The sequence below is a fragment of the Sitodiplosis mosellana genome, unplaced genomic scaffold (genome assembly GCF_009176505.1).
Source record: "Sitodiplosis mosellana isolate CC-2019 unplaced genomic scaffold, AAFC_SMos_1.0 Smas_scaffold_1, whole genome shotgun sequence".
NCBI classification, from domain to species: domain Eukaryota; kingdom Metazoa; phylum Arthropoda; class Insecta; order Diptera; family Cecidomyiidae; genus Sitodiplosis; species Sitodiplosis mosellana.
Genome location: NW_022595244.1, coordinates 11979270 through 11997387, shown reverse-complemented (window position 1 = coordinate 11997387; position 18118 = coordinate 11979270). Strand labels below are relative to the sequence as shown.

The window sequence follows — 18118 nt, the reverse complement described above, 5'->3', positions numbered from 1 at the left end:
TCTCTCTCTCTCTCTCTCTCTCTCTCTCTCTCTCTCTCTCTCTCTCTATTTGAAACGTTGGTTCAGGTTGAACGCACACAATGATTACTAGCAGTCTTCATGTGCACACTGTGTGTGTGTGCATTAATGCACAAATGCATTTCGATCAATTTCGCACTGTCACTTTCAATGCACGATACAGCTAATTCATGCTGCAGTCGCAAACTATCGGTACATCAACAACAAAACTATGTGTCAATATTGACAAACGACCCCAAACTTCGCTCTGCCTGCCGTCGTATCATGCTAACATCATCCGGTACATTCCGGTTGTTGGTTGTTCAGTGTGTATCAACCCAAATTTTCTATGCCATCGAAAAAAGGAGCAATGATTAGTCAGAGTCGGTTTTCCCCGAGCACACACCGCCAAACAGAGAAAAAGAACCTTATCATCTCTTCTGAATCCGGAAGAGAGCATATTTCGTGCGCCCAAAGTGTATTCATGAAATTCCAAATGGATTTTCCGACGAGAGAAAATTGATTTTCAATATTCATCGATTGAATCGGGATATCACATGAGGTTCCGTCTTCCGTCGCGTGTTTATCAATATTTACGAGCATTTGAAATTGAAAGCTTCCATCGTTTGCTACGGCTTGCGCTTATTCAAATCCGCTTTGAATGCAATAATGACTTTTGATATATCAGCATTGTTCGTTGTATGCACGAATGATGAAGCGAGCGTGCAGGCAACGAGGGTCACAGGCTGCTTACTGAACGCTACAACCGATTTGTTTGCCAGAGGAAATTGGCTACATTCGATGAAAAAGCGTCAACATTTAAACGGTAGGCGTATGTGTGTGTGTGTGTGTGTGTGTGTGGCATTGAATCGTTTTGGTTTTTGCACTGACATTTATAATGATATTCGATAGAAAAGTTGCACAATCAAAGCAGTACCGCGTGGATTTCATATTCCATCGGCTTGATTTGCATGCTATTCTTTTTCTTCCTTTTTTGTAGTTGCTTGTATTGCCGAACATTGCCGCCGTGGCAACCGGCGATAATATCACGTTGAACTTTGTGATTTTAAAAAGTTCAAAGGCACAATTTCGATTAAATTTTGTGTGTTTTTTTCCTGTATTTGTGCATGCCTTAAATTCCAATTCATATGCATTTCACCTAGAAATTGGTGAGCTTCGTTTTTTCTTCTGGCTTGTTAGTATGTTCGCTTGATTTAATCATTTAATCATCTTGATGGAGTTTCAACGAGGAAAAGCCTATCATCAGTATCATTTGTCGGTTGATTAGAATGAATAAAAGACGAAGGGAGCGAACGGGTTTCGCAAAGATGTGCCAATTACTCAAGTCAAATGATACGTACCGTTACGTTTGGTATTTTTTTCTTTGCACCAGAACTCAATGCGTACGTATTTTGTCATTTATTTTACTTATTAAAATAAATATCTCTACTCCTTTGACATAAACATCCAACGCAGAGTTTATTTGCGCCGCAGAAGTTTTCGATTTCGCAATATGTCAAACATAATCTCAAGATAGATCAAACAAACACACGTACACGCACATACGTTCGTATGTGTTTTGTAATTTATAACAAATTTATGCTTGACTATCGGTTGGATGCTACTAACGGGAGGTAGGTGCTCGATCCAAATTTCCGCCGTCCCCAACGTAAATAAATGTATAAGATGTGGATGCGCTACCAGCCAGTCGGCTGAATGGATTCGGAATTGCGAAAGAGATTTACTTCTGGCCTTTGACTCATTTCATCTCGCCCAACATTCCAAATACTCTCACTCGACTCTGTATTTGTTATCGGCGACATAATTCATATTTAATAGCTAGCTCAGTGCACGCGAACCGGCTCAATTAAGCCGGGTTCTCGGGTGGTTACTGCTCTTTTTTTCATCTCTCTCGTGCTTCTGTTTTTACGCCAGTTGCTATGTACTAGCAAATTAGATGCGACGACCGAAGTGCAGAGATAAAGAAAACGGAAAAATTCCGTTATTGTCCCGTCCTCCCATATGTCAACGTACCTATTGCATATCGCATATAAATTGATCATGAATAATTATGTAAAGTATGTGAGTGTTTCGGTTGCGTCAATGACCGTTAACGGATTTGAACGGACTGAAAGAGCGAAATGCTAGGCAAAAATGTAGACCATCCACCAAAATTGTAGATCGAATCCAGATTACATAAGCATGAATGATAATAAATTCATGGAATAAACAATTAAAGTGTGCGCATTAATTATGTCATCGTACCCGTTCATATGTATTTTATTCCTGGCTATGAAGAAATGAGTAGAATTTTCCTCTTTGATGGTGTTTTCGACCGTGTTCGATAAATCCATTGGACGCACAATGCATAATGAACCAAAATATCAATCAATTCCCAATACTTGGCCGAGTATTATATCTGCCATCAGAATAATGACAGTCAACAGTGGCACATCATAGCAACATTCGCTCGCAATTAAATATACTTCATAATTTGTGTTCGTGCTCTTTAATTCGTCGATCAAAATTTCAAGCGTTTTTAATGCAATCAATGGCAAACCTCAATAATTCAGTCGGTGGCAGTGTTTTAAATGACGCGTTTCTCATTAGGCATACGCCCGTCCTTATGGTAATTCAAGTCATCGCAAGAAAATTCGATTATCCCTCTATAATTTCGTTTGTCGGCACGATGACTTCGTCTCTGGTACGATCCATATTTTGGTAACTTGAAATTAGCAAGAGCGCAATAATCGTTTGAACAGTCACCGATTCACAAAGCCCATATTACCGAATTAAATGAATTCAATGTCTCGATTAGACCTTTTAATGATGTCTATATTATAGCACTTTGACTAAAAATTGCCTCATTTCCATCCGATAGAGTGTGAGAAACATGATTCCGTTTTAAGTATTGAATTAACACAACGATAATAATATAGAAGAGATGGAATGCTATTAAGCACACGAAAATATATCGTAGATTCAAGATGTGGGATTCATTTATTTTTAAACTTTTATTTGTGCTTTTGTTCCGAACTGACAATGTACGTATGAATGATGAACGATGAACGATTATCAAATCAAGTTGAATGGAAGTGCTTGAGCATCGGTTTCTATGGCAAAAAAAAAGAAAACAGCGCAAAGAAATGCGGATTTTCATTGTGGAAATCGTTCGAAAGTGATTGTGCTTTGTAGAAAATTACGCACAATTTGGTGTTGACGGAAATTAATGGGAAACAATCAAACGAACCATTTGGTGTAAATCTGTTGGCAATCAATTGAAGTATTTTCGCAATAGCAAAAGAATGATGAATGCATACCAGCCTGAGACTGCTTACATTTCTTCAATAGATATTATGTGTGAAAAGTGTTGGTTTGATTCATGATGATTTCCATCCGTTTCCATTTGCCATTTTCAAATGAAACGAATGGTGTTCAATGTTCGATTCGATTGAATACAAAGCGAATGCTTGGAAAACCCGCACTGAAATCGAATCAAAGGGTCAAACACAAATGATTAAGATAGAGAAATAAAAATATATTCTGTTGACCTTTTGACTCGAATGCTTTCAACATTTCTATTTCCTCTTCGACGTTTTTTTTTGTTCCTTCTTCCACTCTAACCGCATTTGTTAAATGATTTGCTTTGAGTATTCTCACACTTTAAACAGTTGCGCCATTTTTCTCTTTTCCATTTTCCGAAATGAAGAGGATATTCTATCTCCCACTTCGATTCTGCTGAGCTAAATCAGAGTAAAAACATCAACTTCATTCGCAAAACAGCAACAACACATGAACCGAGAAAAAAAGATGTTCATCTTGTTCTTGGCCTTAATTGAATGTTCAGAGCACAAAATCCAATTGCACTTAATTTGATTCGCTTGATAATCATTTAACTGTAACTTTATTACGAATTTAAAAAAAACAACAAATAAAAGACTGCAAGAAAAAGCGAGACAGGTGGATGCAATGAACATTCATTTGAACAGCAACAAAAATTCGAAAACCAAACTGTGAGCTGATAAATAATTCGCCAAACGAGCGACACAAAACCGTTTGCTGAATTAAATTGATACCGAGTTTTATTCATATATTCAACATTGTGTTATTTTTTATCCAGACATAAGCACCATTGAATTGCACAACTGCCGAACACAAGTCGTATTAAAAGCATTGTGTATGCAGGAATTGGTTACCTATTCAACTTTGTTGCCACACGCAAAACATGCGTATAAAATTCATTTTATTGTAAATTTTTTGCTCGATAGCAACGTTTGCAGATAAAAGCGAAGGCTTTTGCGTCATATTCCATTGAATTTGGTGGAAAATACAATAGCAGCATGGCATACATAGCTGTGGGTGTTTGATTTCTGCTGCTTTTTTTCCTCACTTTTTATTTCAAAGTCAATGAAGTGCATCCAAATAATCATCATTCTTTGAAATGTCTATCAAACGTTTGTTTCATTTGCTTTCATTCGAATTTTTTGACTCATTTTCCACATTCCCACTCATATACGCGCCATGGCCAGCGGACCAATTGTGTTTGCAATGCAATCTGTTTGCTATTGATTTCAACTGAATAAATCACGCATAGAACGTTCATAACGTATTTTTCGTCAAAAATGCTCTAGTTTTGAATTCAAAGCATACATTTGTGAAGGGGTAGAAATAAATCCATATTTAGTTTCAATCATGTGACATGATTCATATCAGCGCCGTATTTTGTAAAGAAGAACATTGTTCAAAGGCTCTTTGTAGAATATATCATTAATACTTTTGTCTATTTGTTTTCCCATTTCATTCGGTGAACGTGTAACGTGGGTTTTTGTGCCGTTTGGCCATTGATTTTTTGCTCAAAAGCCGCCCTGAGTTCGAAAAACTGGATATATTTGGAACATTCATGCCAGCCTTTGGCCAAATTTTCAATCAGGTGCATGACGAAACAAATTAAATGGCGGTGGCAAATATTTTGGCTACATTCTCGGAATCCAACGAGTCGGATTGGTTTCATGTACCATCGCAAAATCCCTAAGCAATGACGTTCAATTTTTTCCAAGTCCTCCAAAAATACAACAAACCTTTTTTGTGGCGAAAATGTTCCGTGAATAGATTTGACTGGATGAAATTTTCAAGGATTAGGAGAAATTCTGTGGAAAATGTTCTACCTTTTCTCCACAGTAAATATTAATTAGCTCGCTTAAAAAATCGAATTTTCTACACAAATTTCACCAGAAACTTATCAATGACAGCGTCACGCTTTGCCATTCCTATCGAGAACAAAATTTGGAATTTCGCGATTTTTTTTGTGTGATGTTTTTGCTTTATTCGTTTCCTTGGTGATTCTCAGCAAAATGCAAGAGAAAACTCTCTGGAAGAAATGGCATATAAAAAGACTTGCCTTGTCACATCCTTCTATCATTCTGCCTATTAAGCATATAAAATGTTCTTTTTTTCGTTTCATTTTCTCTTTCGTACTGCTGCCGATGCTTGTTGTTGTTATACATTTCAACGGAAGCAGGCACGTTCGTATTACGATCTCGTTGTGTGGAGTTTTCTTGTTAACCTTCTGTCTATTAGTTTGATATTCTAGTAAGTTTCGTCTCCCTTTATCCTTTTATTGAACGACGAGAAAACAAACTGAATGAAAAAAAACTTTGTTTTCACTTGAACTCGTTACATATTCTAATTCACATGTATTCTCTGTGTGATGGCGTGAGCAAAAAGTAACAGTAGACATTTGCAAAGGGTCTGTGTTTTTATACCAATTTGACTTTCGATGCCATGAAACAACACGTTCTGTATTTTTTTACTTAGCATTGGCTTCGAGTGTTTGTGTGTGTGTGTGTGTGCGTTTTGACGCATTTCACTTTTTCAACCGAACCCTCAATGTCATTTCGAAGGCGCTATTCGACGCAAGGATTCATACCGCATAAATTTTATTTGCAATTGAATATGATTGAACATTTTGCTAAAGAAACAAACATAATTTCGCCATTTCCATAAATCATATCCATTCTTTTAAAAGAATGAAAAGAGTGTTGCTTTTTTCTTCACTCGGTGTTGGCAGTTTTGATACATTGTTTCAACATTGTGAAATGTATTCATTGCATAAATATGTAAACCCGTGTGTTTTATTAGATTTCTTGGAATTTTTTTCTGGCTGTTGACAAAAATAAATAAATAAAATGAATTCAATGAAATTCTTTTTGTGTAAATTGGCCCCTTTTTTTCGAGGATTCGTTTTTTCCTAAGAAAAACCATTGATCCATTGTAAATTAATGTGAAGCATTGAAACGTATTTCTTTTAAACGAAAATTATATCATTCGAAACAAAAATGTTTCCATGTGTTTTTGTGTCGTGGCATAACAAGTGAAAAACTTTTGACTTTTCGAAGATTTATTGGCCCAAAGAGACCTAATCAAAAGCGAAGAAGAAAAAATTGGGATTGAAAATCACTTACCTAAATAAGATGAAACCAATCGATGTCACAGCAGCTCGTCGCACGTCATCATTTACATCCGAAACCTGAGAGAAAGTTCAAAAGAAGAGAGTGAGCGAGAAAACAAATACCATTTGAATACATTCCACCTATATAAAGTTAGTGCTTCGATCGAATCAAAGTCAAAATACTTTGAGCAATCATCAAAGCTTGCCAAACTCCCTTTGGGTCAAAAGTCAAAGTTTTCCAATCTCTCAACGAGGATGCATCACAAGATCAATGCGAAATGTTTCTTCTTTACCAAGTTATAACATGTTCATATATTATTTTTGGCGCCTTCTTTGAATTTTACAGCGCAAAATTTCACATTCCATCGACCGGCTAGAACTATTTAGAAACACTTGACCTTTGATGTCTCGGTTTATAGAAATTCGTGTGTTTTTGGCAGGTGGATTTTAAATACTTACGGCAATATGCAAAAGTTTTCGGATGGCTTTGTTGCTGCCAGTACCGCAGTATGCCATGGCCAGCGTGTAACATCCCGATCTGCGCAATACTGGATCTTTATCCGTTGTCAAACTGGTTACCAATGGATCGGCTTCTTCCAAACGAGCGTACATAGTGAACGCAATTCCAACGGCCAAACCGCGCAAAATCTTCTCATGCTGCGTCTCTTGTGCATACTGAAAAAAAAAGAGAAGCAAAACGGAAATTAAGCACAGAGAAATTGCGAAATTAGTTTGTTTGATCTGAAAATAATTTCGGATATTTGTTTTAAACGAGCTTTTGATTGTGCTCGACTACTTGAAAATGAAGGCAAATTTCAATAAGAAGACACAGGCTCTCCGCAGCATTCTGCATTGTTTTGACATTTTTCTTTATTCTTAGCGCTCTGTATTCCATCGAATTCCTGAGTATATGCGCTGCATCAGATCCATACACTCACACAGAACGTAGTCGTTGCATTCATTACAAATAAGGAAAGGACGTGGTTTACACTAGTTTTCAACGGGAACCGGATAGAAGCGTAGATTTTACCATTTAAATTCTACTGATGGCCTCACAACAATTCGGTGGGATTTTCATTTTGGTATTTCATTTCGAGTGAAAGCAAACATTCATTAAGCTTGCATTTCATCAGAAGAAATGACGTCAATAAAATGAGAAACCGAAAAAAAAACACACACACACAACACAAATAACCATACAAACAATGCACATTGAACAAGGAAAAAGGAAAAAAAACGGTGAGCATTGAGCATTCAAACCACCATCCAATTTTGTGAATATAACTGTCAATGTCAGCATTTGCATGTCGGTGTCGGGCAAAAATAAACACAGTATTCCGAAGCACAAATTATAACTGACAATCCACATAAATATTGTAAAATGCTTCACAGTTGTTCGCTGTCTTCGATGCAATTCATCCATAAACGCGATGTTTTTCCTCCACTAAATGTATTCCTTCCCTGCTCTTTTGTCTATCATGATATTTTCTCTTCATTTTTTTTTTTTCATTTTTATGGCATATTGTTGAAGCTGCTGTTTTGCTCATGACAATTGTTCATCGCATCGAATAATATCTGAGTGCATGCCTTTTTTTGAGCCCGTCATTCATTCATTGTTTTTATTTCCATCGCATAAATCATCTTTCACATTTATATGATTGTAATTCCATCTGTCGCTCTCTTTTATTGTTGCCATTACTTTTAGCATTATTTTCAGCATTCGAATAAACCGTACAACAGTTCCGGGTGTTGATGTATATGTTTGTTTGTTACGCTGGCTGTGTGAATAAAGTTTGTGTGCACACAAATAGAAAAAAAAGTGGTCAAGTGCAATAAGGCATACTTCATATGAAAGTGTGGTAAACATTGTTGCTGCCACTCGTCGTTTGTTTGTTTTTTTGGGCCGATTTTTGTATCGAGTTAAAATTGTGAGTGCGGCCATAATGCATATTTTATTATCATTTTATGTTAATTCATGCGAACTGTACAGGCCATAACGATATTTGCAACAACAACAAATCAACAACCAGTAAACCGACTGCATATTTAATATTGTGAGCAGCACATTTTTGTTTCCATATTCATTTAGTGGTGCATAGGATTGGTTCTCTTGTCGAGCGAAGGAGAAAAAACACTAGCAAACCAACATCTAAAGCAGGCTTGCATATGAAAATTGTCGAATTTTCTTCTTCACTTGCATTGGAAAAAAAAGGAGTGGGACAATGCCGTCACTTGCTAAATGAAATTAATGGCGTCGACTGATGATGACAGCTGACCTCGATGCTCAAACCACCAACAGTCGTACACAGCACCGTTTTTTTCCGGCTGGCATGAAATGATGAAGTTTTGAATTTTATAAACATTTCATGAGATTTTATTGTTTATTTTGTTTTGCTTTGTTTGGCTGTTTGTTACGGTTTTTTTGGTAACCAAATAGACAGAAACAAGAGCTTCGCTATGATGGATTTTTTCAATTAAACACAAACCTTTTTGACAATATTGCACTATGACGAAAGAGTGAACCACAAAAATGCTCGGCTCGTTGTGCAATCATATTTTTTTTTGTTCTGTTGAAAACACATCTGAACTCACCAAATTAAACCGCAAACGCAATGCGCGCTGCATTCATACTGTAAATATCGACGAGACATAATGACTTCCGAATTCTGTTTCAAACCTTCTTCAGTACGATTGAAGGGAAGCAGGCAAAATCTCATTTAAAGTTTGAAAAGCATCTCTTTTGTGTGAAGCATTGCTTTTGTTTACCAGTCGTGCAGAAGTTTACTCCACACAACCTGATTTCCAACGAAAAATCATACTGGAATAAACAGGATTAGTGTTAATTACATCAATTCCAAAAGGAAAGTTCGCTTTTCCGGAATATACACATTTCCCTCGTTAAAAAGGATTGGATTTAGATTGAATATATGTAAAAAAAGCCAAACTGTGAGTACAAAAATTATTTCCGACAAAATGATACATCTCACAAGATATTATTTTGATCAGTTGTATGATTCAATACAACACATTATAACCGAACTCATTCGAGAGAGAGTAATATTTCTCAGTATTGAATGCTTCCGTTATGAGCTAATATTATTTTTTTGCTGTCACACACATTTTAATAGCATCGGATGGAATTATATTGGCAATTCACATAAAACTGCCTGTTACATATTTACGAATATTATATACAGTTGAACACGCTCCAAATTTGCACCACTCACTCACACATACGCTGTGTGCTAGAATGTAAAAAAACTGTTGAACGTTGCACGTTAATATGATAAATATGCATTTATCACGTTATGCAAAGCAAAAGAGGAGCATGGAGTAGCATAGAAATTTTGCAATATTCGAATGAATAATGGAGTGTTTTGTAGTTCGGCACACCGGATAATTGTTTGATGGTTGCCTTGGCAAACGAGCGGCAGCATCGATTTATATCACATGCATTCCAGATGTGTTGCGCACAGCATAGCAAAGCGTGTAACCATTGCACGCTTTTTTCTCTGCAAAATGTTCACTCAAACGCTTCCTTGGTTGCATTAACTGTGATGGGTTCCTCTAAATGAGATGCCAAAACATCAAGCTCAAAATCAAACATTTTGACTTTGCATAATTTTAGGCAATTTATTAAGTACACTTTGTGTACAACACAGTACATTAACATTAGATAACTATATATAACTATATATATATATATATATATAATGTGTAAGTTCAAGGCTTCATTGCCATATAACTCAAGCCGCACTTATGCTTTTGAAATTTTGAGCGAATCGAAAAATGTAACATTCCAGAGGACGCATGCACTCAACTGTGTCAGTTACAATCCCAAGAGAAACGGCCAATATGTTTATACGCTGTCTATCCGCCGAAAATACACTACAATATATATTCACGCTTATTGGACGCCGAATTGAATATATATTCTAGTGTATATTCGGTGTATTCTTCAGCGTGAAACATATTGAATCAACGAATGCATTCATAGCCACCAGAGGGCGCCTGAATATGTTTCAATATGTTTCATGCCGAAGAATACGCCGAATAAACACTAGAATATATATTCAATTCGGCGTTCAATAAGCGTGAATATATATTGTAGTGCATTTTCGGCGGATAGACAGCGTATAAACATATTGGCCGTTTCTCTTGGGATATGAATCGCAAAGAGCAAAAATAGTTCTTTTCACATGTGATGCATACATTTTCACCCATTTTTATTCAAGATTTCCTCTGTCCTGAATTTGTCACTTTAAATATTCCATACATTCCAGGCAGCACAAAAAAATGGACCAGTTTATTTCGTTCGGTCAGAGTGTTGCAAAAAAAAAAAATACAATTTGAAAATTCGTTTGGTGAAAAAATATCTTAGAAATCTGTTCGGAATGCAGGACAATATATAAAATTGCAAACTGTATACAATTCGTGTGCATTCCGAGTAAAGGAGCAATGCTTTCAAGAGGAAAAATATTCGAGTGAATTTTCTCGGTAAATTCTAATTTTTGTGCTTTCTTCCGTACCACTGAAATTTTGTGTATGTGTAAGCTATTTCTCAATTTATGCAGTCGGAGAAAACAACCTGAAAAAGTTTCGTTCCTCGATTGCCAAAAAAGATGATAATTTCAAGTAAATTATTTGACCCAGTTCGTATCTAGTAATTTACTTTCGCTTCGACTGATGCACACTTGCATCCCTAATCTTTTAAATAATATTTAACAGTTTGATTTTAAAAGCCCGCAAATTTCCATCGTACTTTTCGAAGTTAAAGCTCAAATTTTGGGCATAAACCATTCGTTAATTGCAATTGTGGCCAGGAATTCCATCGAAATATTGGTCTTGAGGAAATGTTTACGTTACAAATGAAAGGAAGCGGAATCAAAACAAGTATTTTTCACTTTTTACACATCTACATAGTATATCTCTAAATAAATATATACATAATCTTCCGGTTATGCTTCTACGCAACTTTAAAGCAATCATTTCAACGAGAAAAGTTTCAACTTTACTCGACTCGTGTTTACTGTGAAAATTAAAACATATAATGGGAGACAAAATTGCTCTGAACTGTAAACACTAGACGGAATCGTAGCACAAAAAGCGACCCTTAATGGATACCGTATCGCATCCAACCGACAACACATTGAGATATAACAGCTAGAACAAATAAAACATGACATAGATACTGGGTGAATATATCCACACACACACACATGCTGTCACACTCGACATCCTGGTCAATTTGATATGTCTTCAAGTGGGCCAATGAACAGTACAATGTATGTGTTTATTTTATAGAATAAAATGTGTCTCTATTTAATAAGGAAAAATAAAGGGTTGCATCCTCCAAACCATTCACAACATAACGAGTTTTATCTTTTTTTTCTAATGATTCTTCAACTGATGCCGGATTTGCCTAGGTTTCACAGTGTTAACGCACCGTGCGTTTCATTTTTCTCACTCTGTTAATAGAGTTCGGTTTTGGTGTTGGTTCTAAGAGTTCACGTGACATCAGTTCAACTTGTTTGTACGGTTACATAGTGGAACACTAGCGCATACTCATACACTTTGAAAGACATTCGTAAATTGGATATGGAATTATAGCTAATACCCAAAAAATCCATCTGATGTAGAATTTGTACCGAATTTTGATGATGACGACGATGACGACGATGACGACGATGACGACGATGACGACGACGATGACGACGACGACGACAATACCATTCCGTATGGCGTATGATATGAGGATTTAAATAGGAACGTAGCGTGATTCGAAGAAAAGGTAAAGTATCACCAGATGCGTTTACCTTCGATTTTAGTTTAGTCATGCAATTCCCAACGCACAATTCATTGAGAGACTACGCTCTTATTGTGCCCCTACGACAATTCAACCACAAATTAATTGAGATGAGATTGTTATGGAATCCAATGCTTTTGCCGTTCACCACAAACATTCGTTCAGTTCGAGTAGTTTAATTTTGCATGGAAATTTTACCAACACCACAGCTTTGTCAGACGACTCAGAGAATGCTTGAGATGAAAAATCTGTGCTCTATTTCGGTTTTTTTTTTTCAGGTGCTTTCAAGAGTGGTTGGAAAAATTAAAATTTAATTTTATGCAAGTCACATGTCACATCCAAACGTGCACACCATATTCATAATGAATGTACCGACGACCTCTCAACCAAAAATTGAATCTTCAACATCATCGCACGGTTACGCTTCATGAAAAGAAAGTTTTTAATTCATTTTAAATGTAAATGATGGCTACCATCACTCTACGGCAAAGAAAAGCATTTGAAAAATCAAAACTTTGCCACAAGTAAAACAATGCAAAATTGATTCGAAGAGAGATTCCCGCAAAATTTGTTGAAAAATTGTTTGCGGATGCAACTTTACCTTGCTACAAACACACATACTCTCTTTCTCTTCCATTTTATGTTGAAACTATTTCCAGCGATGGGATAATCTTTTGACAATGTGAAAATGTAAGTGTGTGTGTGTGTGTGGTGGGCGGGAAGAAGAGAGTTGGTTGATGTGGAATGAGAAGACAACAGCGAATATCACGTAAGCAACCGAAAATACCTCGAGGATAATAGACCGGTAAAACTCTCTCAGTGTATCAAAGAGAAATACCTTGGAAATGCGTTATTGGAAAAAGTTTTTGTTATTCCACATATGAAAATTAATTTGGTTTGGGCGTTTGGTTTCATGTTGCCAAAACACAAAACTACAGAAAGTATGTTCCACTTTAAAGATGTGTTGAAACACACACTGATTCTGTGCAAACCGTTCACTTAATGAAATTACTTTTTCCTCTGTGTATCGCCTGCATTTTGCTTAGTGAGCGTGCTGCATACAACACATTTTCAACGGTAAAATTGATTGCGGATATTGAGGATTAAATACTTTCACGAAAAGGCTTCACACAGAATTCACACGTTGCGTTCGAAACTTTGTTTCTTTGGGAGCAACTTCCGAAAAGTATCATTTGATAGATCAGTGATATTAGATTTCGAATGTGTTTCTCTCTAAATACCAACAGCTTAGAGTTTATGTCAAAAATCGTTATGGTTAACGCTAACGTTACGTCTAATTCATAAGCCTCGCAAGAAGCTTTCAAAAGCACAATGTAAACCATGTTTGAAATATATAACGGCTGTGAAAAAACAGAAAACACTTACCGCAACCATGTCGCTGATAGCAGTTTCAGCTTTGGATCCCAACATGACGGAGCCCATGGCAATACCGGCCGCTTCACCAGTTACAGCATCATCTTGGTACAAATTGAATTTCAATTGTTCGTAAATGTCCGAGCGATGAGTGCCCATGGCGGCGAGACCCAATCCAAGACAGCCACCATGACGAACATTCTCATTTTGGGCTTCTTTCAACTGAGCCATCAAGTATTCGATGATGTTTGCACCATGATTGGCGTGAATTAATCCAAGAGCATACAAACCGCCACCTTCGGAGTATCCGCTGCTTGGTCCGCTCTCCTTGGGCAAGTAGCTTTGCATAAGTGCCAACGATTCATTCTCGTGTCCACGATGGATGACACCTAACGATGCGGTTGCCGTTAATTTGGCCCAGTTTGTTGCGCGAGCCAACCACTCCAAATTGTCACGAAGGAACTGATCACTTGTTGTTCCACTGTGCATGAATGCATTAGCAATCACCGTTGCTGTATGACAGATTGACACACGAACGGCCTCTTTTGTCGAACGCAGAATTTGCAAATCGGCATGATTGCTGCGAATCAAGAATTGCAGTTGCAAATCGATCGAAATCTCACCCGATAAAATTTGAATGAGTTTCTCAATGTTCTCTTGATGCGTTTTCTCGGATGCGGACAAACTCTCAATATCACGCTCTGGAACATCGTCTTCTGACTTTGTCTCACTCTCATCGGCTTCTTTTCGCTCTTCATCCGATTCTTTCTTGTCTTCTCTTTGTTCCGTACCTTGTGGTTTGTAGGTTGAAGCTAGCTTCGATGGGATGGGTGCCGTTGAGCGCAATGCTTGCAAAACTTGGCCCAAAAACTGCTGTGTGGCCGATTCATACAAATCAAATGCGATTTGATAGCCCATGAGCACGTCCAAGTCGTTGCTGGTGGTGAGTTTATCCAAGATTTCGGCTACGGCCAATGGATCTTCCAAGAAAATCAAGCATTGCACCATGTTGACGTAATCGGGTACGGCCAAACTACGGTACAATTTCACTAAGCATCGCAAAACGGTGTTACGGAATGAACGATTTTGAATGAGGCTCATTGTAACTTGGAATGCATAAGCCAACATTGCGTTGATGTCATCGGATCGTGAGATGGCGGACTCGAAAATATCCATGCGACGAGTTTCCAATGCAATACCCAAAGCTTGACGATATTGTCCGTCGTCCAAACAACGCTGAATCATACGGTTTACAATAGCTTCGAGACGAGCATCGATTGGCTTGGCCTCATTTGGTGAATCAATGAGAGCAACACGTTGCTGGATATAGAAATCAATGCACTTGGCAATGATGGTCTCAACGTACTCGCTGCGAGCGTTGACATCGAACAAATCACCAGCACCCAGAGCATAGGTCAATGCATCTTCGAATGAACCCAGATGATAGAATACCTTCGATGCAACCAAACCGGCCAAATTGCTATGGGCAAATCCCTTGTCCTCATGCAACATTTCGCTGAAAATTCATTTTTTTCACATTATTCATTGTTCGGAATTAGTGTGACCAACTTTGTCGATCATTGTGAAATAATTGTTTGCTTACATTTTTTCAATGGATTCGGAAATTTCCGGCCAGAATTCATTGACGATGTTGTCCAGTTTGCGCAAGGCAAAAATCTTCAATTCCGGCATCGGCTCGTCCAAAAGGGCAATAACGCCGGCTGAAATGCAAGACAAATTTCATTGTGATCAATACGAAAAAAAATCGCATCACTTAACCTCAACGATAGATGATAGTGACACAGCAAAATGAATATACAAACTAACTCTAGCCATTAAAATTTATTTCATAAAATTACCTGCTGAAGTAATGTTCATTTTCACCATTTTTCTCGATTTTTTTACCAACTCTCAATTTGATAAACTAATTTTTTCAGACAAACTTTCTTAAATTTTTCAATCAATTTTTTATTTGCTTTGATAAGTCGACTGTAAGTTTATTCACTCTCCGCTTACAACACAGAACTGATTTGTCATCGTATAAGCAACATTTGACATTCGTATGAAACCGGAGCCGAGCGGAGAGTGCGTTCAATGACACTGCTTGAATCAATGTATTCAAATAGGAACAACTTTATTGTTGTAAATGGAATTATTTTAAATGTAGAAGCAAAATACGAAGATAACAATTATTTAATGAATAAAATGAAATAAAAAACACGCACAATATGTGTAATGAGTTTGTGTCGGATTTTTTTCCCACTGCTATGTCAATTGATAGAGAAAATGTCTCCAAAACCAATATGTTTACTCATCAACAATTTTGATTGATTAAATTCACTGTTTTTAAATTTAAATGAAGTGGAAAAGAAAAATGTTCAAAATTCGAAAAAAAGTGGTCAAAAGTGCATTCAACAGTCAATCATTTTGTATCCTCAGTAGCATAGGGTAGCATTCCTGCTTCAAATGATGATCATCCATTGGCACATCAAACCAGAGAACTGTGAAAGCAAAGACCACTCAATGAACATCGATTATTCAGCGCATTTATACGTTGTGTGCGAGATTCGATGGCATGCGAATCATAAACAAGTGCAAATTGAAATACCAATACCACAACAGTTGTCACCAAGCATTGTTTGTATATATTGCCTTTGTTGTCGCTCTCTCTCTCTCTCTGTCTATCTTTCATCATCATGTAGACGACGTGAAGTTGGAACAAAGCAAACAGTTCTGTTTGTTATAATTCGCTAAACAAGAAATTTACAATATTTATGTATAAAAGCGGTACTGATTCAATACATTTGGTGGTCGTTGCTTTCATAATTTGAATGGTTTGATGTACCAGAATTCATCATATGTCATGCAAATCGCGTGACGCGAGAATCCTACCCTAGACCAAATGAGCATTTTATTCCATTTATGAAAGCGAATGTGACCACCTTTTTTTCTAAGAAAAACATGTTCATGAATAAAATACACGAAGCCTGTTCTGTGGCAGTTCTACACTGAGCTTTTTCAGTATGTTTTCGATAAATTAACTATTTGGTACTGCATAAAATGTAATAATGGCCTAAATCTTCTGCAAAATGTTTTTTGAATCGGCATCGGGTTTAAAATGATCTAATCTGTGGACAAATGCACACCAAAATAAACTTACATGCAAACTTTGAATATATGCCTGGAAATTATAGAAAAAAATCGAGCAAATCCATCGAGCTCAACATTTCAACAAGTTTTTTCTTTTAAAATTCTTAATCATTTATTTTTCATTCGCACTTATTTTAACAGAAAAATTAATATTTCGCTCGATTATAAAAATTATATTTTACTTCTTATTTTTCGTATTCTTGGACAGCATGTTCAAGAATCGCTTGTTTGCCTTGTTATTTTTGCCCTGTAGAATGGAAGAAAGAACATTAAAGTATTTTGGAATTTATTCCATCAAAGCCAAATTAAGCCGAAAACTAACCTTTCCGTGGAATTTCATTTTGATTTCGTTCTTCTGCTCTACAATCGAACCACCACCGAACTTCTTAAAATCAACGCTCGAATAGTCAAAATCGGGCCCTTTGCTTTCCGGAGAATTCTGTTGTGGTGTTTTGTTTTTATTCTTGTTTTTATTTTTGTTTTTCTTCGATGGTGTCTTGGCATTTGTTTTTTCCAAGGTTGACTTGGGTTCGGTTTGATCCATAATCCTCCGGATTTGGCTTAATTTAGCGTCGATCGGATCTTCGGCTTCAGCATCGACTCGACGTTTCTTCGCTGGTGGTGCTGTGCTAGGTGAAGATGGTTCGACTTTGGGTTTCTTATCCAAATCTCTTAATGGTCCTCGGTGCACCTCCTCTTCAGCATTCACAACCGATTTTTGTGGCTTTGGAGTCTATTTTGGGAGGAAGAAGAACAATTCAATGCATTTTTTTCCATTGAATATACAATCTTGAAGAATAATCATATGAATCAACTTACATCGATGATACTATCAGGGCATAGTTTACGTTTGCGATTTTCTTCGGCTTTTCGGGCTGTTTCAGCCAAGCGTTCCTGTTCAGCAAATGGTAAAACGGCCAAGTAACGTGAATACGGACTGAAAAATTTAACCTGTGTACCATTGACCGTTTTCTTTTCGATGCGGCTTGACGTATGGAATACATTGATTGTTGGTCCGTTGAGTTTGAGTTTGTTGAGCACCGATTCGGGCAGAATATTCAATGAATCGTTATTACCAAGTAATGTTGGTAAGTCGTCACGAAAATCGGTGCTACCGGTCAAATCATGCGGACAATATAAGTGACTGTTTACATCTTGATTTTTGCTTAAGATCGTTGATCGATTGATCGCTTGATCATCGAGAACAATCTGAAAATGATGAAGAAAAAATTGTAAAATAGACGAAGTTGTAGAAGAAATGAATTCGTTATTCGAATTGAAAAACTCACTTTGGTCAACGGTTGTTCACGTGCTTGTAAAATGAATCGATGCAAAACGTGCAA

At 37.0% G+C, this 18118-nt stretch overlaps 2 protein-coding genes across 2 annotated transcripts in view; both read right to left on the bottom strand.

The window, feature by feature from the left end:
- LOC129580479 (26S proteasome non-ATPase regulatory subunit 1) overlaps positions 1–16157 on the bottom strand; it is a 70720-nt gene extending 54563 nt beyond the window's left edge. The window contains exons 1-5 of the mRNA XM_055470937.1: positions 15485–16157; positions 15229–15346; positions 13638–15141; positions 6905–7120; positions 6459–6523 (exon numbers count right to left, since the gene is read on the bottom strand). Coding sequence (XP_055326912.1) covers positions 6459–6523; positions 6905–7120; positions 13638–15141; positions 15229–15346; positions 15485–15512 — 1931 coding nt within the window. The 5' untranslated portion in view covers positions 15513–16157. The remainder of the gene's footprint in view (positions 1–6458; positions 6524–6904; positions 7121–13637; positions 15142–15228; positions 15347–15484) is intronic.
- Positions 16158–16861: 704 nt separating this feature from the next.
- LOC129578124 (exosome component 10-like) lies at positions 16862–18112 on the bottom strand (the record flags this gene model as incomplete). The annotated part of the gene is given in 4 exon segments (XM_055466269.1): positions 16862–17022; positions 17098–17508; positions 17595–17984; positions 18065–18112. Coding segments are annotated over 4 exon segments (918 nt in total), but the record flags the coding sequence as incomplete, so codon positions are not given.
- Between the last annotated feature and the right edge of the window lie 6 nt (positions 18113–18118).